Source organism: Acomys minous (assembly GCF_964271855.1).
Source record: "Acomys minous genome assembly, chromosome: 8".
Lineage (NCBI taxonomy): Eukaryota > Metazoa > Chordata > Mammalia > Rodentia > Muridae > Acomys > Acomys minous.
In genome coordinates this window covers 26865847-26891778 of record NC_140489.1, presented here as the reverse complement: position 1 = coordinate 26891778, position 25932 = coordinate 26865847, and the positions used below count along the sequence as shown (strand labels likewise).

General features: G+C 42.4%; 1 protein-coding gene across 3 annotated transcripts in view; it reads right to left on the bottom strand.

Moving 5' to 3' along the window:
• Nucleotides 1–13906: 13906 nt before the first annotated feature.
• The window catches only part of STON2 (stonin 2), a 150372-nt gene continuing 138346 nt past the window's right edge, over nucleotides 13907–25932 (bottom strand). For all 3 annotated transcript variants that reach the window (XM_084791579.1, XM_084791580.1, XM_084791581.1), the window contains 2 exons: nucleotides 22125–22327; nucleotides 13907–20348 (listed from right to left, as the gene is read on the bottom strand). In XM_084791579.1, coding sequence (XP_084647705.1) covers nucleotides 20265–20348; nucleotides 22125–22327 — 287 coding nt within the window. In that variant the 3' untranslated portion in view covers nucleotides 13907–20264. The remainder of the gene's footprint in view (nucleotides 20349–22124; nucleotides 22328–25932) is intronic.

Sequence of the window (25932 nt, the reverse complement as noted above, 5' to 3'; positions counted from 1 at the left end):
TTCCTTCTTTATTGTTGTTTTTTAATATTTTGAAAACAACAAATATTTTTCTATGTGACCTTGGCTGTCCTGAAACTTGCTCAGGCTGGCCTCAGAAACCACAGATCCACCTGCCTCTGCCTCCCAAGTGAGGGGATTAAAGGTGTGCACCACTATGCCCAGTGGTGATTGAATTTCAACACACAAATTTCAGGAGACATTTTCAGATCAGAGTGCTCATCTTGCCTCATAAGAGACTGTATTTGGGATGTGTGGGGTTTTTGTTTGTTTTTTTGAGATAGGGGTCTTACATGCAGCTTAAACCTGGATGCCTCCAAACCTGGTTCTCCTGCTTAGTCTTCTAAATGTTGGGATTATAGGAATGTACTGCCACACCCAGCTTAAGAAACCATCTGTGTACCTCCCACACCCTTGTGTTAAGCTTCATCCAATGGGATGTGAGATGTAAGAGTAGCAACTTCTCAGTCATTTTGCTAAAGAAGACACTTGCCTGACCTCCATAATGATAATAAACTGTTTAGCCTCAGAGGAGGAGTGGGAAGTTTTTAATCTCCCAGACTGATGAGACATAAAAATGACAGCCTCATTGCATTGTAAGTTGCAATCAAATGAAAAATATTTTGAAAGGAGATCTTTTGAAAGATGGGGATGATGGCCAGAGAGTAGGGCTTGGATGGAGGACAGTACTTAGCCCAGGCATGATGGCTCACACCTGCAAGCCTAGCTCTCAGGAAGGAGGCTAAGGCAAGCAATGGCAAATTAAAGGTCAATTTGGGTATGTAAGGAGCTCCTGTCTCCCTCCCCCCCAAAAATGATATATGTACGTCAAGAGTGAGCACCTGAAAGAAAGAAGAAAACAAAATTATGACAAACAAAAATGTCAAAGAGGGAAAAGGAAGATAAGAGCAACTTGGTCTACAAAGCCAGTCCAGGACAGGCAGGGTTTTACAGAGTAACCCTGTCTTGAAAACCCAAAAATCAAATAAAAGAAAAACAAAAGAAAGTCTTCTTTAGTCAGTCGGCTACAACACTGGGTGTTTGGCATCCCAATGTAGCACTGAGGCTTTCTCAGGGTGAGCTTTTAAGCACAAAAACCATGTCCTGGGTTGACATACTTCAGTTAACAAGAACAGTTAGCCAGAAACAGAACTACAGAAGTGACTTTCCCATAATTGTGGACTTTGATGGATCAGGCCTTTGTTGTAGTTTTGACAGGTGGTGCTGTCCATGTGCTGAGTCTTACAGCCTGAATGGTACTTCCATCATGGAGTTAGTAATGCTAAAGTCTTGGGACCTATTAAGCCTGGGGCCCTGTTATGTCCCTATCTGCAAAATGTTAACAGAAAACTTAAAAAAAAAAAAAAAGGACTGGTGACCGGGCGTGGTGGCACACGCCTTTAATCCCAGCACTCGGGAGGCAGAGGCAGGCGGATCACTGTGAGTTCGAGGCCAGCCTGTTCTACAAAGTGAGTCCAGGGCAGTCAAGGCTACACAGAGAAACCCTGTCTTGAAAAACCAAAAAAAAAAAAAAAAAAAAAAAAAAAAAAAGGACTGGTGGCCAAAAGAGTTCTAAAAAGGTCCAAGCCTGACAGAATCTCACCACCAAGGTTGTGGGAAGTGGAGCCTGGTTCTACTCCTAAGGAAGAAGCTATCTAAAACTGACACCAGCTGGCAAACAGATAATCTGTTTTCTGTAGTGCAGTGTACCTGGCTATATCAAACACAGTTCAGTGCAGGCACCATGCCCAAGACAGAAAACAAACCCCATGTGTTTTCTTTGGTAAGCATTTGCTTCACTTTGTTTTGTTTGGCATGTTTTGTCTTACTAGGTTTTTTTGGTTAGTTGGTTGGTTTGGTTTTTGTCTTTGTGTGGCTTTTTTCTTTTCTTTTCTTTTCTTTTTTTTTTTTTTAAAGAAAGAGACAACATAAAATGGGGTGGGAAGGATGTGGAGGAATCTGAGAGGAGTTGAGAGAGGCCAAAACATGATAAAAATGTATTGTATAAAAAACTTAAGTAAAATAAAATACAGACAAAAAAAGAAATATAAAAAAGTACAGACAATGAAAAACAAAACAAGACAACAACAAAAAATATCTGAACCCAAAGGAAACAATTTCCAGAGTGAAGAGACAGCCTACAGAATGGGGGGGGGGGAACTCTGATAGGATTATATCTGAAATATATGAAGAACTCAAAAAGTGAACACATAACCCCCCCCAAAAAACAAACAAACAAACAAAAAAAGAAAACAACAACAAAAAAAGAAAATCATATCATACAATTAATATGTGTTTTAATGAACTTAAATGTCTTAGGGTTTCTATTGCTGTGAAGAGGTATCACAACAACAGCCACTCTTATAAAGGAAAATATTTAGTTGGGGCTGGCTTACAGGCTCAGAGGCTTAGTGAGTTGTTGTCACTGCAGGAAACATGGCAGCACACAGGCCGACTCTGGCTGCAGAGGGAGCCTAGAGTTACACATGTAGATTGGCAGGCAGCAGGGGGGAGAGAGATACATTGGGCTTTGAATGTAGCTTGAGCATTTGACACCCCAAAGCCCACCCTCAGTGACACGCTTCCTCCACCAAGGCCTCAATTCCTCCCCACATCCTAGTCCTTTCAAATAGTGCCACTCCCTCTGAGCCTGTGGAGGCCAGTCATTCAACCCACCACGTTAAAAAAAAAAACTTCCAAAAGGATAAATAGAACGATCAATAAATACTTGACAATGTGATCAACACCTTAGCTATCAAGGAAATCGAAATGAACACTTCTGGTGAGGACATGGGGAAAGAAGAACCCTCATATACTGCTGGTGAAAAGGGAAATTGGCACAGCCGCTATAGAAATGTGTGTGGAGGTACCTCTAAAACAGCAACAAAAACGAAAGATAGAACTGCTATATGACTTACCCGTACTTCTCCTGGGAATCTACCCAAAGGACTCTAAGGCTACATACCACAGAGATAACAGCGTCATATTGGGGGCTGAGGCAGGGGGGTGGCGGTGGTGTCTATAGAAATCAACCAGGGACTGGACATCGAAGCAGTGAAAGCTACAGTTCCCGGTTGAGCTTTCTGTCCACAGAGGAGCACCTGGAGTTTGTTCAGGCATTATTCTATCACAAGACAAAGAACGGTAACAGCTGTTAGAAATGGTTTACGTTCTGGCGTTCTCAAGGCCTCAATGTTTTCCCCTCCCTTATCTGTCTGTTGCTTTCCTTTCTCGGTGTTCCGACTTAAACGGCCAGTCTGCCCCAGGACAGGAACTTCGGGAGGGCGATTGAGACAAACAACGCCTGGATCTCCCACTGCCAGAGGCAGCTTCTCGGTGACTTCAAACAGCATATGCATAGTTTACAGTATGGTTGTATGACGATCCTGAGAGCCAAGTAAAGCAAGGTCAGGAATCAAAAAGGAAGACTAGGTGCTCCAGCACGCTTGTAGTCCGTATCATCTGGAAAAGAAATGAACAAACAAAAACATTTTCTTGAAGTTTAGGGTGGTTTCTTAGGTAGTTTTCAGTGAACGGGGGCATGGGAAAGTCCCAAGAATTGTCATTCATCGGACTCTCCCAAAACTTCAGCAAGCCCACATTTCTAAAGATGCTGAGCCTTGGTTTATCAATGAAATGGGTGAAATTAGAATGATGCTGACTTGATGCTTATGGAGAGCAAGTGTGTGATAGATTACACTACTGTCTCCAGTCTGATACCCCTTCATATGTGCATATTCTTTGTCTGAGATTTTATAGTCCACTAACTAGGTGAAGTATATTCTTTTACCTCTTTATTTTAGGTCTGGTCACAGGACTTGATTTGGCCTCTAGAAGGTGGCAGACATATTTCTGGGTCATTTTCAGCAGAGGTGTCAAGATGCCTTAAGTGTTTCTAGCCTGCCTTCCCACAAAAATAACATAATCCCCATAGACCACTGGCTCCAAGAAGAGTCTTGCTGAGTTTGTCTCCATTAGCTAAGATGCCCTGCCAAACCCAGCCTAGAGCAGAGTTCCCAGCCCACTTAAGTACATAAGGGAGACCAATCCCAGGTAGACTACAGACTTGTGAACTATTAACAAGAAGGGTGGGGGGGGGGGAAGGAAAGAAAAGCTTTAAAAAAAAACCAACACCATGACAAAAGCGACTTGGAGAAGAAAGGGTTTATTCAAGCCCATCAGGACAGGAACTCAAGCAAGGCTGGAACCTGGAGGCAGGAGCTGATGCAGAGGCAATGGCAGCATGCTGCTTACTGGCTTAGTCAATATGGCTTGCTCAGCCTTTCTTGTAGCCTTCAGGACCACCAGCCCAGAGCAGGCACCACCTACACTGGGCTGGGCCATCAGCCATCAGTCACTAATTAAGAAAATGGCCTACAGCTGGATTTTATGGAGGCATTTTCTTAATGGAGGTTTCCTCCTTTCAGATAACTTTAGCTTGTGTCAAGTTGACCTAAAAGTAGCCTGAACAAAGCTATTGATGTGTTAGGGTTAATTGTTACTCTGAAATAACTTACTGAGATAAGACATAAGGAAACAAATAATATCATGATAATATCAACGTTCAGTTTATGACATGGGTGAAATAATGAAGATTTTGAATGGTACTTTATAATCGCCAAGATTAACTCTGTGAACAGTGAATTAAAGACTGCAGTCTGTTACCCTTTTCCTAAGTGCATTTCACTTTACTGTGTTCACTGATGATCTAGAATAGTCAGAAATTTGAAACAGACTACATGTCTGTCAACAGTTGAATGGATAAAGAAAATGCGGTACATCTACACCATGGAATATTACTCAGATTTTTAAAAAATGAAATTATGACATTCCCAGGTAAATGGATGAAGCTAAAAAAAAAAAAAAAAGAAAAAGATCCTGAATGAGGTAACCCAGACCCAGAAAACAAATACAGTATGTATTTGCTTATATGTGGACGTTAGCTGTTACGTCTTTGATTAGCAGGCTACAATTCATAGAACCACAGAGATTAGCTATAGAGTAAGTGAATCGAGGGGAGGGTTGAGCCTCCTTGGGAAGGGGGGCTAGAATAGTTATGGATGGACAAGGTGAGGGGTGGGACTGGAATGGGAGAGTCAAGCAGGGAGTGGGAAGGGAAGAAGATGAGAGAGGGAATAAGGGGAGGAGGTGGGACAGCTAAAACTAAGGGCCATTGGAGGGTCCTATGGCAACCCAATAGGGCAGAAGCTTTCTAAAACGCATACATAAATGAAGGTCATCGAAATGGAATCACCAAATAAGGACCATACAGAACCCCAACTGGACATCGCTTGTCACCAAATGAAACCTACAATTCCAGGAATGGATTACATCTATTGTTGGCCAAAGGTGTCTCATGGGAGTCCTCAAACAACCAAGGTCATTGTCAAGGCTATTGGTTGCTCTCCATAAACTGGCGGCAAGGCCCCATTGCTGAAGACAACACCTACACAACTCATTGACTAGGGAGAAGTCCAGCTGGCGCTTGCACAGAGCCCTCACCCTGCTGACCAGGGCTCTGGGTACTGGAGGATATTCTTTTCTGCAGGCTTCCAGGGGAGAAAGGTGAACACCAACCCACCTACAAACCCTTAGATATTTAGTTGTGACCTGCCTGCAAGATGTGCTAATGCAATAGTGGCAGAAAGCTTGTGGGACTCACCAACCAACCAGCCAACCAACAACAATAACATTGTCTTTAAGCCCCACTCCATTTAAGGAACCCATCCCTGGCATTGGTTGGGTGGTCAAGGACCCAAGGTTAGGTGGTCCAAAGACCTAGGGGAAAACGGAGTATTAATAAATACATTCTGCTAAAGGAATGTAGCAATAATATGACTCTTAGAGACATTCTGCTGTACTCACAAATCAGTGTCTTGCTCAGCCACCCTTAGAGAAGCTTCCTCCTACAGGAAATAGGAGCAAATACAGATGTCCACAGCTGGACAATGTGCACATATAAACTCACAGAGATTGTGGCAGCAGGCACAGGGCCTGCACATGTCTGGGACACATGGGGTCCCAGGGCTGAGAGGGAAAATGGACACAAGCCCACATACCTAACCTAGAAGCTATCTCCAATTGATAACCTCTTGCAATGGAAAAAAGAGTTTTGTCTATCAGAGTCTCACTGGGTATGAAAATCACACTTGAGGGCAGGTTCCATGCCCAGCAATAGATGGCCCAAACAAAACACACTCAGTGGTAATATTTGGAGGTTCCTTTTTTTCATAGTGCTTTGCCAGGTCTTATTGTATGTCGTCTTTTTCACCTTATAGACCCTTCACATTATGGTTTCCGGTTTCTGTTTTTTATGGAATTTCTGTGGGTGTAAACATGCTTGTTTATTTATATGTGTTTCTTGAGCCTTTTCTTTGGCTATTTTTATTCTGTTTGTTTTGTCCTATCCTGTTGTTTTTTTTTTATATTTATAATAATAACAAATACTTTGAGACACTTTATTCCTTGGCAATAATAATATTATTATTATTATATTATAAATATAAAAACAAACAGGGTTGTTTTTATTATTATTATTATTATTATTATTATTATTATTATTATTATTGCTATTACTATTACTATATTATGCTTTAGATGCTGGCGTGTATTCTAATGAGTAAGAGAAAGAAAGAGTGTGGATTTGGGTAGGTGGAAAAGGGAAGAGAATCTGGGAGGAGTTTGGGGGAAGAGAAACCATAACCAGAATATATTGTAAACATAAGTGTTTCTTGAGTGTATTGTATATTGGTTAGCACGTTTGTGTTTTTTTTTTTTTTTTCTGAGAGGGCAAAATAAAAACCCTAGTGATTGTCACTGAGAATGGGGCAGCCCACTCATGACTGTCCTGTAGGTGGCACACTAACACAGCTGGGAGCTTGGCTTCATCAAACAAGATCTACCACTTTCTACTTTTTACTGCTTTTTTTTTTGCCTTTATTTATTTATTTATTGTTGTTGTTGTTGTTTTATTACATCCTGACCACACTCTCCTCTCCTCCCAGTTCTGAACTCCTTCCCCCAATCCACTCCTCCTTTTCTCTTCAGAAAAGAGCACCCGCCCCGCCCCCATGATTATCCAACAAACACAGCATATCAAGTTGCAGTAAGACTAGGCATATTAAGGCTGGTTGAGGCAACCCAGTATGAGGAAAAGGGTCCCAAAAGCAAGCGAAAGAGTCTAAGACAGCCTCTGCCCCCACTGTTAGGAGTCCCACAAGAAGACCAATCTACACAACAGTAACATGTGCAGAAGGCCTAGGTCAGTCCAGTGCAGGCTCCCTGGCTGTTGGTCCAGGCTCTGTGAGCACCTATGAGCCCAGGTTAGTAGGTTCTGTGGATTCTCTACTCTTAGGAAAAGCAATTACCTCTCTGCGCCGCTAGCTTTCTTCTTTTAATCTGTAAAATAAGGGCACCAACAAGTGTCTGCTTCATAGGGTTGTAAGAGGTTAGTAGGTACTGCATGTAGAGACAGTAGAGTGCTGAGCATTGCGTGGCTTTTGAGATACTTTATTCCTTGGCAATCTTACACACACACACACACACACACACACACACACACACACACACACACACATTCATTCTGATAAAATATACATGCCATCATTACCCTGTTAATGACCCCCTTTTTCTTTGCAACAATTTCCCCTCCCACTTCCTTGTCTGTGTGTGTGTGTGTGTGTGTGTGTGTGTGTGTAATCAGAAGGAAGTATTTGACATTTTGTAACCAAAATCTAGGATTGTGTATACTATACTTAATTATTTCCTCTTTGAGGCTGGGTTTAATGGGACCTATATTAGGAAACTATATTAACTATGCCATTATTGGAGCATCAAAGTTTTTAAAAAAAATATTGCTTTGTGTGTGTAAGTCAGTTCCATGTGTGGACATGTAGGTCCTGAGACTGAACTCAGAATTATTCTTCCCATGGAGTCATCTCTCTGGCCCTGAAGCATCAGTTTATAAAGGGAAAGTTCTAGAATCTGGTTAGAGAGATGAAAAGAACATCAAATTCCACATTCCTTCCTCCATGTAAGTTTGCCCTTTTGCACAATGTTTTTTGACCAAAGCATTGTCTACCTCCGAGTAAGAATCTCATCACTGGAATTACCAGTAAGGGCAGAAGACCTTGGGTAGAAACAAGGTCATTTTCATTCAATCGGGAGTGGAGTGCTCACCATTGTGGGATACAGGATCTCATTATTTTTATATTATTCTTGGAAATACTTTGTGGGTTAATTTCCAAAGAATAAGCCAATGCCTTGGATACAACTTAAGCTAATAATTTCAAAATCTCAGGAAAGAATAAATTAATATATAGCTTTTTACTTGGCACTTTTGGCAGCAAAAGAAATAATAGCTTATTTTGGTCAATCATTGGGTTTTTTTTTTTCTAGACTACTTTTAAGGTAAAGATAGCCAGGTTGAGTGGGGTCTAGCACTATCTCCAGAGAGCGTAGGAATTAAATAGAACCAGAGGACACCTCTATGCCGAATCTGCTGCAGTGTTTGAAATATGTGGGTGTCTTAGTTAGGGTTATTATTGCTGTGATAAAACACCATAACCAAAACAACTTGTGGAAGAAAGAATTTATTTGGTTTACACTTTCAAATGCTTATCATTGTAGGCAGTCAAGACAGGAACTCAAATGGGGCAGGAACCTGGAGGTAGGAGCTGATGTAGAGGTAGTAAAGGGGTGCTGCTTATTGGCTTCCTCCCCATGGCTTGCTCAGCCTGATTTCTTATAGAACCCAGGACCACCAGCCAAGTTATGACCCTCCTACAATGGGATGGGCCCTCCCCATTGATGACAAGTTAAGAAAAAGCCCTACAGCCTAATCTTAGGGAGACTTTTCCTTCCTTTTTTCCTTTCTTCCTTCCTTCCTTCCTTCCTTCCTTCCTTCCTTCCTTCCTTTCTTTTTCTAGGATTTTCAAGGCAAGGTTTCTCTATGTAGCCCTGGCTGTCCTGGAACTCACTTTGTAGATCAGGCTGGCCTTCAACTCAGAGATTGCCTGCCTCAGCCTCCTGGCATTAAAGTCATATGCCACCATGCCTGTCTTGGAGGCACTTTCTTAATTGAACTTCCTTCTGCTTGAATGACTTCAGCCTGTGTCAAGTTGACACAAAATGACGCAATACAATGATGGAGTCCTCACACAGCTGGCGTCAGAAACTGCAAGTAACTGTGTGTGTAGTGGGTTGAAGGGGAATGGCTTCTACAGGCTCATCTGTTTGAATGCTTGGTCCCCAGTGAGTGGAACTGTGGGGGAAGGATTAGGAGGTGTGGCCTTGTTGGAGAAGGTGTGGCTTTGTTGGAGGAGGTGTGTCACTAGGAGTAGGCTTGGAGGGTTCAAAAGCCCATACCATGCCCTGTCTGTCTGTCTGTCTCTCTGTCTCCATCCCTCCTTCCTTTCCCTCCTCTCTCTGTCTCTGTCCCTTTGCCTGCAACTTGTGGATCCAGGGTTCTCTGAAAGAGCTGTCAGTGCTCTTAACTACAGAACCATCTCTGGAGCCTCCAGCACACAAGTATTAAAAGCAGCAGAGGGACTGGAGACATGGCTTAGTTGTTAAGCCTGTCTACTACTTTTGCAAAGGATCCAGGTTTGGTTAGTGGAACCCTCATACCCTCATAAAAACTTACAACCCTCTGTAATGGCACCCAGGGGATTAAAGCTCTTTTGGTCTCTGAGGAGGTCCTGCATGCAGTGTTCATAAAATTCACGGAAAGAACACATGCACGCACGCACGCACGCACGCACATGCATACAAAGACACACTTTTTAAAAAGTGGAGAACATACATTAAAGGAGATTGAACAAAATGGTGTCAACATAGACAGAGATAATTGAGTTTTCAGATCACTAGATATGCCCCATTTCTCTACCATGCCACTAGACTCTTTAGGATTAAATCGATTAACCAGAATTTATTTTTGACTGGTTAGTGAAGCATCGAGGAGAGGTAAGAAGAGAGGAGGGATTGTTTGGGAAGAAGAGGAGGGAGATTGAAATTCCTGGTCCTTGGAGTTTGCTCTGCTAACCTACACTGTGGTTCAGAAGGCAATTGGTATGTTTGTTTGTTTGTTTGTTTAAGGACTGATTAATTGAAAGATTCTCTCTCTCTCTCTCTCTCTCTCTCTCTCTCTCTCTCTCTCTCTCTCTCTGTGTGTGTGTGTGTGTGTGTGTGTGTGTGTGTGTGTACATGCTATAGAGCACATACGGAAATCAAGAGACAACATTTGGCAGTCAGTTCTCTTTTCCACCTTGTTTTTGAGGCAGGGTCTCTCTTATTTCTGCCACTTTTCCGCTTTGTAGTTTGACTTCCTATCTTTGGCTCCCCTTCTGTAGTACTTCTGTGGCTGTGAATTCAGATTTGAGCCTCTGCATTCACCTTCTTCATGCGGATTCTGCCTATGGACTCCAGAACTCAGGTCATCAGGGTTACACAGAAAGCATTTTTTTTTTTTTTTTTTTTTTTTTTTTTTGCCTGTTGAACCATCTCTCAGGTGTTTGACTTCAACTTTTCCTCATAATTTTATCTGTAACTTTTGAGCAACTTTATATCTCTTGGCAGTGCAAGAATGACTTTTTTATTTTATTTTATTTTTGGTTTGGAAAGATATTTCACTAGGTACAGGGCAGAGATAGAGTGGGACTAAACCTACTTTGTATCCTAGAAGGAGTTTAAAAGTGAAGTCATTTTACTTGCATTTAGGTTGTTTGGTCAGCTATCTTGTTTGGTGGTGTTGTCTGGGAAGCAGACAAAAGATGCTATCAAGTCTGGAATAGTCCATTCATGTCAAAAGATCTCAGGGAATAAGGGTGTGACTCATTTAATGACTTCCTCCCACTGTTCATGAGATCTTGGCTAGAGATCACTGTTGGTATACACATGGGAGAAATTAAAAAGTGAGTTGAGGGTCATAGAGGATTTGTCCTTAAGAATGAATATCCTTTATCTGCTCCTTGGCCTCCCTTATGACATTATATGAGGTTTGAGAGTATTCACGTAAGGATACAATTCCAAGCTGAGTGTGGTGCTACATGCCTGTAATCACAGCACTTTGGGAGGCAGAGGCAGGTGGATCTCTGTGAGTTGGAGGCCAGCCTGGTCTACAGAGTGAGTCCAGGACAGCCAGGGCTACACAGAGAAATGAAACCCTGTCTCAAAAAGAAAGAAAGAAAGAAAGAAAGAAAGAAAGAAAGAAAGAAAAAAGAATATAACTCCATCTTGGAGGCAATGCATATGCTTTTAATCCTGGCACTCAGGAGGCAGAGGTAGGTGAGTTCAGGGCCAGCATGGTCTACAGAGTGAGTTCCAGGAAAGCCAGGGCAACACAATAAAAACCTGTCTTGAATAATGGGGGTTGGGGGGAGCATACAATCCCCACTGGGGCAGAATGTTAAGCTTTTGGCTTGGGGATTTAAGGAGAGGGTTTGCTCAGGTTAGGGCTTAAGGAGAAAGTGTTTCATAAGGAATTACCTCCATAGGGTAAGGTCAGTGCCCTTTAGGAACAGGAGTGTGTTTCTGTCCTATAGCTCCTGTTTTAGTTCCTTTTCTATACTGTGAAGAGACACCATGACCAAGGCACCTTATAAAAGAAAGCATTTAATTGAGGGCTTGTGTAGTGTCAGAGGGTGAGTCTGTGATAGTCCTGATGGGGAGCATGGCTTCAGGCAGGCATGGCTCTGGAGCAATAGCTGAGAGCTTATATGTTGAGACAACAATGACAAGATGGAGAGCAAGGGAGCTAACTGGGAATGGTGTGGGCTTCTTAAAGCTCAAAGCCCATGTCCAGTGACATACCTCCTCCAACAAGGCCACACCTCTTAGTCCTTCCCAAATAGCTCCACCTACCACAGCAAGAAGCATTCAAACATATAATCCTACGTAGGTCATTCTCATTCAAACCACTTATGCTAAAGTCTACTATATCCACCAACCTGGAATCAGAGGAAGGTGACTGTTTACATTAAATGAGAAGACGCACTGCAAATCCTTGTACTTGTGGTTGTACCAGAGTATACTCAGTACACACTTGTGTGAAAATATGGGCTTTGCCGTTTTGAGACATGATCTCACTATGTAGCTCTGGCTGTCCTGGAACTCACTGTGCAGATAAAACTGGCATTGAATTCAGAGATCCACTTGCCTCTGCCTCCTGCATGCTTGGATTATGGGATTAAAGGCATTCACCATTATGCATGTTTTAATATTATGTTTTTTTTAAAGATTAAAAAAATGTGGCAAGGTGTGGTGGTAAATGCCTTTAACCCCAGCATTTGGGAGGCTGAGGCAGAGGCAGAGGCAGGAAGATCTCTGAATTGGAGGCCAGTCTGGTCTACAGAGTGAGTTCCAGGATAGCCATGGCTGTTATACAGAGAAACTCTGTCTTGAAAAACCAAATGTGTATGTATTTGTGTATGTGGGTATGTGTGAGTGTGAATGCAAGTACCCACAGAGGCCAAAGAATATTGGTCGCCCTGGAGCTCGAGTCACAGGATGTTTTTGACATGTGCCTGTGAACTGAACTCAGTTCCTCTGGAAAAGCAAGTACTAACTGTTGAGTCATCTCTCAACAGTTGAGTCATCTTGGAGAAGCAAGCTGCCCCAGCATTGAGGAATAGATGATAGTTGGAGGTGACCAAGTGCTTAAGGGGAGTCTAGAAGAAATGACAAATGGCGTTGAAGACATTTTAACCTTCACTGCTTTTTCTTATCCTCAGTCTTCTACCCAAATTCTGCAGAACAATGGCAAGAGTGCTGACTTCAGCTACATTTATGCTGGGTAGTTAGAAAGAGGACCTAGAAGGCTAAGTCTGTGACAATGTGCAACCTACAGTTCTATCTCCAAATTTATTAAAGGAGCAAGAGAACAATGGAAAGGAGAACATTTCCCAGAATCCTCAACTTAAGGGCATTCTATGTTCCTACTTAGTGATGAGCTCTTTTGACACTGGTTCCTAGCCCCAACTTTGTACTTAACAGACTACGGGATTCTCTGTTCTGTTCAGGATAGGCATCTCTCAACAGCAGGAGCCACTGAACTAGCTGAGCTCTCCCACAGCACATGCTTGAGTTTTGTAATAAAACGTCCTTCCTTGGTCAATGTGAACCAAACAAAACACAATGTGGTCTATTTATGCTTTGTTTACCCAAACAAACACGAAGTCGAACAAAACAACCCAAACCAATCCCTGCCAGCATCTTAGCTGCTTTTGATCTTTCCCATAGTTTAAAATACTCAATGTGTTGATAGGTTATGCTTCTTAGAGTTGTATTTTACAGGCAGGCTAAATCTACACTACAGCTCAGCTTAGCTAGCAACCTTACTTTCCCGCATGTGTGAAGCCTTTACCCAGCTCAGGCTGAATTCCTATTTCTGCCCTGGTCTCTTCCCACTCTTGCCTGGTTTTACAAGCAGCAGGCTTTCCCTACAAGGTACCTTTCTTTTGAAAACTTCCTAAGTATTCTAGTCCACACTGATTCTCCCCCCCCCCAATGGGTTTCTGACATTAGCAATTAATATTCATCAATTAATTACTGGCTGAGCACTGGCAATAGAACAGGAATTGTGTACAAACTCATTGCTTATGGGCTCCTCTATATACTTACCATTAAGAAAACCTTGGGGACTCTAATGCTCTATTTGTTTTCTTGTAGCATTTGGCACAAAAATGGAATACAATTAATGTATTTAGAACTGACCTACTAAACTGTATGAATGATCAATTCATCTAGAATAATTTAAACAAATTACTTGTCGGATTATGACAAAAATCATATTGGCTGGGTAATGGACTTCATTAGTAAACATGTACTCTTTTTTTTTTAAACTGAAGACATGTACAACCATGCCAGACAAACATGTAGTCTTTATCATACCTATGTTCATTAAACAATGCAATGACACTGTACTTAAATTTTTTTTATTAATACTTCCTTTTCATAGCTCAAAAAAGATATTACAGATTATTCAGCAAAACATCTAAAACATCACCTTTACGGAAATAGCCAGTGTGTAGACTTTATTACATAGGCACATTCTTTTAAAAGTTAACTGGTTTTACGTAAGAGGAGCCACAACAGTGCAAGGAGTTGCACTGAGTGAGGATGAATGACAGACACATGAAGGGAAATACAAGCTTTAGATCAGTCAAGTCATTCACTGGATCATGGGCTCAACCACCCTGACACATTGAAATTCCTACAGAGATTACAAAAATGGAGGGCAAGAAAGGATGCTCCTGTCATTCCTTGTCTCAAACACTGATCCTGATTCACCTCCGGTTATGGCAAAGGGTTGTCCTGGTTCTGTTGGAGAGTGAACATAAAAGATAAGTGAATGCTGGCTGAAGGGGAAGGGGATTCACGCCACTCTTTTCATACACCGTCCTTGAAAACACTTGACTCCAACAGGCTGAGTGTATCTGTGTCTACAGAAGTGCTGCTGGAGAGTCTTACTGAGCTGACCTGTCCTATAAAGCACATGGAGGTGAGCAATGGTGGCTCCTAAGGCTTCGGCCACAGTGAGAACTGGGGTTTCATGAGGCAGAACATGGGCAGTGCACAAGGAGACAGTGCTAGCACTCCATCTGACCACGGAGAACTCACCCATTACATCTGAGTAAATAGAACCAGAAAGGAAACTAAAGCCACACTCACACACCACACAGAGAAACCATGTATAACTGTCCACGTTAAAGAAAAAAAAATTAAGTACATTTTATGTGTGGTGACTGTCCTTTTCTCTCTTTTGGTTTTGTTATAATTACAGTCATTCATTTGACCGTATATATGACAGTCATTTCACAGGAAAGACTGTGTTTATAAACCACAGATCATTGCAATGCCCTACACCCTAACATCTTCAGTAGCTTTGAGGGTGGGACCTGCGTATGTTTTACGCAGTATTCACTCTCCGATGTCCATTTGGGAGACCACCTTTTTTGACCTTCATATTTAACTGGTTTTGTGAACTGCAGAACAGAGGATTGGGGGCTTTTCCTGCATGTCTGATATCTGAGTGATGGGGAAGGGGAGGAGGCTGAGCAGGAAAAAGAACTGTTCTTCCCAACTTTCATATTTTAAACCGCTTGGTTCTTAGGCGTATATAAAGAAGAAAAATGACACGGAATATGAAAAAAAAATGTGGCAGGATATTTTGTGAACAACCCATAGCAACCACAGTTGGGGGGAGGGGCAACAAAAGAAACAAAAGTTCAGATCTCTTTTGTCTCAGGAAAGTCAAATTGGGAAAATAACAGGTCACTTAACAATAGTGACTGTCTCCGTGCTTATGTCCTTTAAACAGTCACAGAAAGCCCAGTTTTCCCCCTGTATTTTTTATTTTTTATTTTTATTTTTAGTTGCATTTGGCAGAACCTAGTCCTCTTGAAACATTCTACCTTTATGGGCTTGGAACTGCAAGTATCCCCAACCCACTTTGCAACTCTTAACATATAGGGCCGGACTTTCATTAGCATATTGGCTAAGGCACACTAGAAAAAGTACAAAACTTCTATGTTCTTGTTTAGGTGTCCATGGCAATATTACTAATACATACATTTGTTCCTATGCTAAGGATTGCCCTCCTATATCTCTTTATATTTAATTCCTTTAATCCAAAATTATGAACGAGAATATCTAAAGCCAGTCTCATTTACAAAGACCACAATTAAAGTGTGAGTTGTAGGGAATTGGTAAATTGACATTGGTCATGTTTAGAAAAGGACCATTAGAACCACAGTGTGAATATACTGACAATTTTATATAAAATGCTATCATAGGTTGGTAATGAAGTGTTAACACAAGATCCATTTACTAGATGGTATATTCTTTACTTAATTTTTAGTTAGTTTTGTATGAATTCTCTATCAAATTCTAATCTTATCACAATCTCAACTCAGACATGCTAGAATTAATTTAAACCAACCATTTTTAGAAGACATAAATTTACCATATCTTACCAGGAGAATTTGTAAAAAGAATATGTTGTATGGCATTGCTTGTTACTCATAACAATTAATTCCCAAGACTTTTAAGAAAAAAAAATTCAGCTCAATCTCTTGTTTTTCTACCCCTAAATTGATGATAAAAATGAAAATCAGCTTTGAAATCATGATTTCACTGGTGAGCACCAGCCTTCCCGTCCAGACCCCAGCTCACGTGAGGATGTGACATGGACAGTAGCATTGGTCAGTGGTTGCAGCTGGGACAACACACTTCCTCTCCCACTAGTCACTCTCACAAGCAAGGCAGGGGCTCACAGGTCTGTTTGATTGGCAGCAATAAAACTAAATCAATAGCCTAAGTGTGGACAGCATCTGCGCTCCCGAACCTCAGAGTGCAGAAGTGTTTCTCAATATGAATAAGGGACACTGCAGGTCAGTTTCAGAAACACATTAAGTGCTTCCATCCTGACACATGGTTGACACTGGAGTAGGGAATAAAAGCAATGCAAAATTATTTAAGTCCTCCAGAAAACAAGTGCTGCTTGCTAGCTATGAGCATTGGATTCTAAGCAGAGGATAAGTAGCCTCAGAGTCAAAGGGTCAGTAATTTCCATTTATTTGATTTAGAAGTAAGTATTTAAAGTGGCTGAGCCCTACCGTAGTTGACACTTGTTATAAGCATTTGATTCACAATGACTAAGATAGGTTTTTTTGTCACCATGTATCACATTTTTCAGGAATACAGCTTCTAGGGACATAAACTTCTGACTCCAACTATGCTTCAAAACAGAAATTACTCTTCATTTAAATTAAGAAACACTCTTGAGGATGAGTAATTGTGGGACAGTAAATGTGGGAAGGCAGTGAGTAGATGAGGAAGCAAATAAAAGAAAAAGACAACAACAACAAAGTAAAAACAAACAAACAAACAAACAACTGAAACAGTCCAGAAACAGTAAGAACAAAGGGCTAACTTTTGATAAGGAAAAACTAGCATGTGTCTACAAGAGGGGATTCAGTGATCTGTTCTCAAAATACCTCCCATGCTATTTTTTGTTGTTTGCTTTTGTGGTCCTGAGGTTGAACCCAGGACCTTATATATGCTAGGCAAAGTCTCTACCACTGAGCTACACTGTCAGTCCTCTTGCCTGGTATATTAGAATGATTATATTTTTCATTCTGTCTTACTGCAAAGTTGAAATACAAGCCCTAGACTGAAAAATAGGTTTTGATGCCATGTGACCTCTAATATGTTTTTAATTTATTGGTAAAAAATCAACCCAGTTCTCATATTTTTACATTATTGATAACATAGATTTGGACTTTTTTTTTTTTTAAGCACAAGTAAAATTAAAAACTGAGGCCCAATGTGCGAGAGCACACATTCTGCATATGAAAAGGTTAGCCCAACTATGGTTTTTAGGTTGGTTTTCATTATACTCCTCAGCTCCCTACAGGTTATCCATATTGACCCTAAGCACAGTAGAGGCAAACCAAATTTGGTGGAACCAAGAAAGTAGATTTTTAAAAAAAAAATTAGTGATAATTTGCTTGCTAATTATACACAGCACAAGGGTTTTTGTTTTTGTTTTGTTTTTAAATCTCTGGATTAAGGCAAAAGGACAACAAAACCCCAAATAGTCCAAGGCAAGAGGATTAACCAAGGGAGTAGGAGGGACAAGACAAAACAGGTGATGTGCATGCTATGCTAGCAGCCAGGCAGCCCGGGGCCCCGACACGGTGCTAAGCCAGGGATGACCTGCCAACCCTCCAACCTGTCGGACATCTAAGAACTCTCCAGAGCTTTAGCCCAACAGTGGAAATGCCATGGGACTCTCTGATCAAGTTCTTTCTGAGTACCCCACTGTCCTCCAACAGGAGGAAAACAGAGGGAATGCTATCTCGGGCTAGACAACCTCATTCCTGATCAAGACCATTTGGAAAGAGATCGTTCCTGCTGTTGCCCTGACAAATCCAACATGACAGGCCCTTCCATAGCACCCGGGATAGGTGGCTATGTTAATGTTTGGGCATTGCTGCAGCAGGAAATCTTACTTGACCCTTTCTTCTTTGTCAAACTTCTTACTAGATGGAGCAAACAGCTGTCAATTTGTAAAAGTTCTCTTCTGTTCTTTTTTTGTGTGCGTGCCTTTGAAGTTATGCAAAACAAAGTTAACTCCTCTTCCTTTATATAGCTCAGCAGAAACTTTGAGGCAGATACTGGCTACTACCTCATTTCCCAAGTCCTCTGCACTCCCCTCCCCAGCTAAACCCTCTGTTCTGTATGAGCACCCACCCACCCACCCCACCCCTGTCCCTGACCCCGTTCATTCTATAATCAAGATCTTTACAACCTTGGTCACCTGTCCTTGGAACCAGTCAACTTATTAATGTCTCCCCTAAAATACAGTAGCTCTACTTGGACATAACCCTTGATTCAGGCATGTGCTGGCCAATGCATCCATCATGCAGAGCTGCTAAACCCCTACCACCACAGATAGAACGCATTAGGTTTGTGAATAGCCATCACGTATTCCTGGTTCAAAACTGCAGTCCTTAAGAAAGTATTCCTATATGAACTGCTATAAAACCAAGTCTCCCTAATTCTCATCAACACACACACACACACACACACACACACACACACACACACACACACCCTTGGTACTGAAAAGGTTGCATTTAAAAAAACCCAAAATACAGGTCTCCTTTTCTATGCCTATGCAGCTTGTCCTTTTCATTTCAACCTAATACTTAGATAGTTAAAAATATAGTTCAAAACATTGCAATGATTTCTAATGCCTAATGTCAGTACATAGTTCAATCTCATTAAATATGAGCTGAATAATAATAAAACCTTGAACCACTCAGTCCCAAACTGCAGGTATTTCCTATTTATTTCCATATGTTTCCCAAGTCTGATGAAATATGCATTCTGTCCACTCATTTTATTCTTCATGAGAGAAAACACCAAGGTACAAATAAGCAGGAGTGAGGGAAGCAGGCGTGGGTAGGGAACACGCGAGGGAAAAGGAGTGTGATTCTTGGAACCAGGATGTCACGCTCGTGACACTGGGAACCTGGCTTTCCCCAGCCCTACCTGGGAGCCTCTGCCTTTTTGAACGTTCATAACACTGTGACTACCAACCTCTGAATCTGGGGCAAAGCTCACTCAAACTCCACTCTTACAATGGTCATTTTGGCTTAAATTCTTCTAAATTTTGAGTTAAAGGGATGTTCAACAGTCGTTGCGTATGAGGTATAGAAAGGGCTCTCAAGTGTCTCTCTTCCTTTTACACACATGGAATTACAGTCATGCTTCTATTTCAGGAATTAGAAGTGACCAGGGAGAATTTGGCATTTCTTTATGATTGAAGCTGTCTTCTAACCTGCATATAAACTGACACTTAATGGCCCTTTTCCTTCAAGTGAAGAAAAATAAGTTCAGTCGTATTTTGTTTTCTTTTTTCCCCAACAGACTGTGAATCTAATCCAGTCCATTTGTAGACTTGAGCTCCAATTCCTAAATTTGAAAATATCTGGCAGGGCCTTTCTCACTGTGTACCATGACTTAGGGTAGCAAATGGAAAAGGAGAAGCTAAAAAAGTATTTTGATTTTGAGCAATCCAGAACTAGAGGAGAAACATCTGGGAAACCTCTGTTGCATAATGCCAACATTTAAAGAATGGAACCACCTAGAAAAGGCCTTGTAGACCCAAAGGGGAAATAGCTTTGAAATTTCATTGACTCTTTTAGTAGGAACAATAGAGATGTATTCTCATTTTTTTTTTTCTTTTTTCCTCCCGAAACAAAGTTTCTCTGTGTAGCCTTAGCTGTCATGGACCTTTGTAGACCTGGCTGGCCTTGAACTCACAGCAACCCGCCTGCCTCTGCCTCCCAAGTTCTGGGATTAAAGGCGTGCGCCACCATGACTGGGTCAGAGATGGATTCTCAAGGCTGCTTTTTCCAGGAACTTCTGAGTATTGGAAGCCAATAGTGCTACCACTGATGTTGGAGGTTCTTCTCAGGTCTCTAATGGTCATTATAAACCACATCCTGGGTGCCATGATATAAGCAGAAAAGAGACAAGGAGGCTCAATACATAATAAACTCCAAAAGCCGTGTGCACCACGTGCTGCAGGCATGCTCAGAGTCAAGGAGCCTATTGGAAGCAGCCCCCTCAGGATTTCCTGTCACGCAGAGGAAAGTGGAGTAGATTGCCCTCAACATGGAGCAGCCTCAGCAGGTGTTGACTGAACCTTGAGTTATTTGTGAGTCAGCGTTCCTCAGTTCTTTACAGGTGGGCCCCTGTCACTGTACCCCACATTCCTTTGGATTTTCCAAGTCCTCCCCTTCAAAGTCTGGCTTCAAACTCTTTTTTTGTTCAATTTCCACCTGCCAACATAAAAGATGGAGAAAATATCAGGATTAAGAGGAAGGGAGAGGAAAAGAGCAAAACAAACGAACCAACAGGACCTCGGAAGGTTCCTTGGGACTACATGGAATTTTGTGTATGTTCTGGGCTGCTGCCACAATGGAGCCACTAGTCCAGCATATACCAGGATCCCCTCTGACGTGGGGAATTCCTTCTTCTTCACAGTCATGTCCATCAGGGAAGTTCTTATTCTTTGTCTTGCAGAGATGCTCAAAGATTGCCTTTGCTGCCGACTCAGTAGGGAGACTGCGTTTCTCCTGATTATCTCTACTGCCCGTGCCCCCACTATTCCATAGGATTCATGGGACAGGAGCAAGATCTAGCTCATTACATCCAGTGGTGTAGGATTCCAGAAGGCAACTGCCAATGGATTATATACAACAAAAATCCCTTTGTAGTTGACCACGTAAGCCCTTCCAATTGCTGCATTTCTTTTAAAAGCTTAGTTTCTTAGCTAGTAAGTATTTGGAGCATTTATTCTTCTATCCTATCTCCCGCAAAACACCGTCAAGAAGTTGCTCTTTGAAGGTAATATGCCTTGGGCTAGAGAGATGGTTCAGTGGTTAAGAGCACTGACTGCTTTTCTGGAAGGCTTGGGTTCAGTTGCTAGCATCCGCATGGTGGCTCACGGCCACAGGGCCTCCTCAGGCACTGCATGCATGTGATATAGACAAAGATGCAGACAAAACACCCGCAGACATCAAACAAACAAGATCTTTTAAAAGAGCAACGTGCCATATCTAACGTCTGATGAATCAGAAAGGGACGGCTTTGAACCAAGCGCTCCTATCGTTCGGCTGCTCCTCACCACTGCGCTGAGTATTAGGCTTCTCCATTGGAGGCAATAAATGGAGACAGAATATAGTCCATGGCTCCGGGGAACTGCTAGTTTTTCCCCTGGCCACAAGATGGGGCATTTGTTCTTCTTGGTAGTTAAAAGGTTTTAGATGACACAACTAAGAAAATATTTAAAGGAATAATAAAGAAGTATCGAACAAGTTTCCAAAATCTTTTGTTAATGCCTTTCTCTTCCTTCTTGGGAACTTGATCTTCTACCAAAGGTCTGCCCCACAGGGGCATCATCCTTTCGATGTGTTATAAACCTTTGTTCTGTGGTGACCTGCCTATAATCTGAGCACCCAGAGGCAGGAAAACAGAAGTCGAAGCTACCCTGAGCTACAGGGGGAGTGTCTGTTTTCAAACGCCCTGTGTCCCCATGGCCTGAAAAACACCCAGCTTTGATTGCAGACACCTCCCATAGTCTCAATCCTATTATCACCGTAAAAGGGTGGGGCTCTTACGTTGGCACTCATGCTGCCCCCTTGCCTCTGTTGTGTTCTGATATACACATCATGTGCATTAAATACTCGCTTCATCTTGTCATGTTCCCAACACTCCCCTCCATTTCCAAGTTCACTCCAGAACAGGAATTATGTCACAGATGAGTAACAATTACTGCTTGGTCTTACTGTTCTTTTTGTTATTATTTATAATGTCAGATATTATATTCTTCTCATCAGCTACTTAATTCCACCCCCTCAAGCTTTTCTGTTACCCACAAGAGATTATTATTTCATTAAAGTCAGAGCAGATTTATCCACAGCTATAAATGTAAAGTTCCTAGATATGAGAAGCATTTGCTGAAAGGGGTAAGGGGGAGGGGTGGTGTGAACAAATGGACTTGGAAACATCAGCTCAAAGCCCCCTTCCCCCGCCCCCCACTTCCCCCAGGCTACCTTGTAGCTGTAGTGCGCAGAGTAATTGACCCACTTCCTGACGTCAGGCTTGTCTTCCACAGAGATGGATCTCACAGCTGCTTTGGAGGCAGAAGTCGTGGGCATGCTGAACTCCACATTTACATAATTGGCAAATCTGGAAGGCACTTCCCGGTCAGAGCCAAGTTCGAGGTGGCAAAAGAAACAGTGTGGGTGACCAGAAGCTAGGACAGAAAGAAAGAATCCAGAGGTTAAATTCCCCGAGGATGAAGAGTGGCTTGCATAAAAATAGAGGTCTGCAGGCAGTATCACCCGGCACTATCAGAGGGTTGAAATATGAACAAGAGGGCTTCCCTAGGCCCCTAGGCCGACATCTGGCTCTGGTGCTCAGACCCTTTCATGCAATGCCTCTCCATTACTACGGCCTGGAATACTACCATAAAGCCCACACACAGTCTGTGGGGGCTGGCTGGAGAGATGGCTCAGTGGTTAAGAGCAATGGCTGTTTTTCCAGGGGACCTGGTTTCAATTCTCACCACATAGCAGTTCACAACTGTCTGTGACTCCAGTTCCAGGGGAGCCAACACCCTCACACAGAAATACACGCAGGCAAAACACCAATGCATACAAAAAGATAAATAAATGAAAGACAAATAAGTAGGAATGTCAAAGTGATTAACCATCATTTGCAAAAACAAAAACAAACAAAAAGCAAACAGAAAAATAAAAACCCCACATAATCTGAGATACATAGTCCACAGATATGTGGACACAGCACAGATGCCAAGAAAGAGGCTTAAGAGTGGAAGAGTGAGCAGATGGGATTAGCACTTGGCACCTAATAAAATACCAGTGACAGCCACCTGGAGCAAACCGTTTTCCTTTATAAGACAATTTTTCTTAATAGCATTTTATATTCCCAGAGATGCCTCAGGCATGCTTCTGTGGGTGGGTGATCTATGAAAGTGATGGATTTATAGACAGCACACCTGAGATCGGGGAATATAGTGCACTGCACGCGTGATCTGATCTGTCTCGAGGACGCCTTGGTCAATTTGCCAACGGGAAAGTTCTTTGTTCTCTTCTGACCTCAATTCCTCATCCAGAAAGTGGGATGGTTAGGAGGGGTATGAGAAGGTGGGCTGTACAATAAATGCAGAATCTAAGAGCAGTGGGTGCTGCGGAGGGTGAGTCTGTATCTACGGGTCAGCTGTACATGCAGGTTTAGGGATTGGCTTTGCACTTGAGAAGTACGAGGTTCGAAGGGGAAGAGTCTGGTTCTGCAACTGTGGTGTTCAAGCATCACTGCCCTTCATCAGACCGCGGGAAAGGACTGTGGGTGCCCTGTGCCTGGTATGAGGGTGGATGCTCCACACACACTCTCTTGCTGAATCTCATCACAAACCCATAAAGTGGTGGGGTCTTCAACCCCTTTTGAGGTCGAATGGCCTTTTGACATGGGTTGCATCAGATCTCCTGCACATCAGATATTTACATTATGATTCATTGCAGTAGCAAAATTATGGTTATGAAGTAGCAAAGAAAATAATTTTATGGTGGGGGTTATTTCAACATGAGGGTCATAGCCTGAGTCATAATTTCACGGTCCCCAAACATGGGGGCCAGGTCGCAGGGCAACAGCGTGGAGATGGAGAGCAGCGAATAACTAGAGATAAACATCGTGGCACGGCTTTGACTGAAGGGTAGAGCTCTTCCCTGCCTCTCCAAGTAAACAATTCCAATTTCCTTTATTGCTCTGGGCAGGATTTTTCGATCTCGGAGAATAAGGAGATACACGCCCTCTCTCCAAGGAAAACACTTCAGAATGAGGTATTTGTTTTTCTCGGGTTCACAAATGTAACATAATTTAATGGTTATTTCTAAAGAGTAAGGTTAGGTAGTTTAACTGAAAAAATGTGCACTGGTTAGGAAAGGAACTGACGTAAGATATATATGTGTAATAGTAATAAAAACCCGATGGTATCTGAAGATGAATCTGTTCAGTCTAGCATTTTTGTGTGCCACAGACTAATTACGGAGCCATCATTTGTCATCATCTCTGGTACTGTGCTCCACGCTTAAAAGCATTACCCAATTTCATTCTGATACTAATAACCGTATCTCACGGCTGAGAAAAATTAGATTTCTCTGAGAGGGTTAAGTAAATTGCATGAGGTCACACCATCATTAAGCAGTAGATCTGAGAATAAAATTCAGATCTTGCTGGCTCCAAACTGGGTCCTACGTACTTGGTACACTGGTATGGAATCTGCTTGATACAGTGTAGAAGGCCTCTTAACTCAAATAGGGACTTGAACAATTGTTTTTATCTAATCAGATTTCTTGGACATTGGTGGACTATTGAGAAATTCTTTCTCTTTCTAAAAGGTGACTCCCTCCTCTGATTGTTCCAAAGCATGTTCATAGGAAACTCGGAAAGCCAAATCTTCTCCTGGATTCCTAGTCTCAGTTATTGAATGTGTAAGCATGGTGGACAGTTGGGGCAATTTGAAAGCTCATATAGTTTAATTCATGGTTACAAGAATAAGTACATCTATATGTTAACTTGTCTTTTTTGATGAAACTTAGCATTAAAAATTCAGATTGACTTTGTTAGGTGGTGGTGGTGCACACCTTTAATCCCAGCACTCAGGAGGCAGAGGCAGGGGGATCTCTGAGTTTAAAGCCAGCCTGGTCTATGGAGAGAGTTCTAGGACAGCCAGAGCTACATAGAGAAACCCTGTATATAAAAAGTAGCCTGTCACTTGGCCTCAGTCCCCTGAGCATTCTCTGCTGAGAAACATTAAAGAAAACATTTGCTGTCCATCTATTTGCTGTCTTGCTGCTCTCAGTCCACTGTCCCTTTCTTCTGCTAGCAATCTGTTTTCTTCCTTCCCCCCCCCTTAAGGCAACAATCCTCTCTGGCACTATACGCCATCCTGATTGTGCTGGTCACTTGTCAACTTGAGCCCAGTGGCCCCAGGACTAAAAATGATGACAACAATTTGTCTCCATGGCTGTACCAAGAAGACAACCATTGGTTTCTGTGACTAGCTCTGCTCTGGAGCTGACTTCGCTGACGTCTGTTGTTTAACCTTTCCTGCTTGTGGGACTATGTTCAATAAAGCTGAAGTCTGGCTTCTGCAGATAGCCATTTTGCACTTGGTCTGTGTAAGTGGACTCCCTTTTCTCAGAAGGATTCTTACTCTACCTGATCTAGTAACCTCAGATATTGTAAGGAGTGTCACAAAGCCCTAAAGGACGATTACAGGCTGGGCCCTTTCTTGATAAGGAACTTGTGCAAACACAGGGAATTCCTGGAAGTACCCCACCTTATGCTGAGGAGATCCTGGCCCCCAGCAAATGACCTCTAATCCTACCTAGAAGTGATCTCCTCACTCATAGGATAATTAAGTACAGTTTTCTCCTTCTTGTGAAAGGATCCTGTGTTACTGCATGCAAATGAGGCACTGTACCACTGTATGTAGATTAAGTATCCTGGCACCCTTTGCCCTAGTGAATCAGACACGTTCACCCCTCAAAACCGCTCCCCACTGCCCAAGAATTATAAATAAAGGTTGGCTGGCATGCTAGGGGGCCTCTCTTGCTCACCATTCCTCCACCATGGCCACCTGAGACTCCATTTATTCCAGGGGTTGGGGTGAGGTAAACAAAGCGCTGCTGGACCCCAGTGGTCCGGCAGCAACGGTGAAACTGCCTTTGCAGCCGCTGGGGCCTGCTCCATCTCCACCACTGGCTGGGTGCTGACCTCCAGTGAAGCACAGCCGGACCTGCATCTCAGCGGACCTGCCTGCCAGCGGGTTTTGAG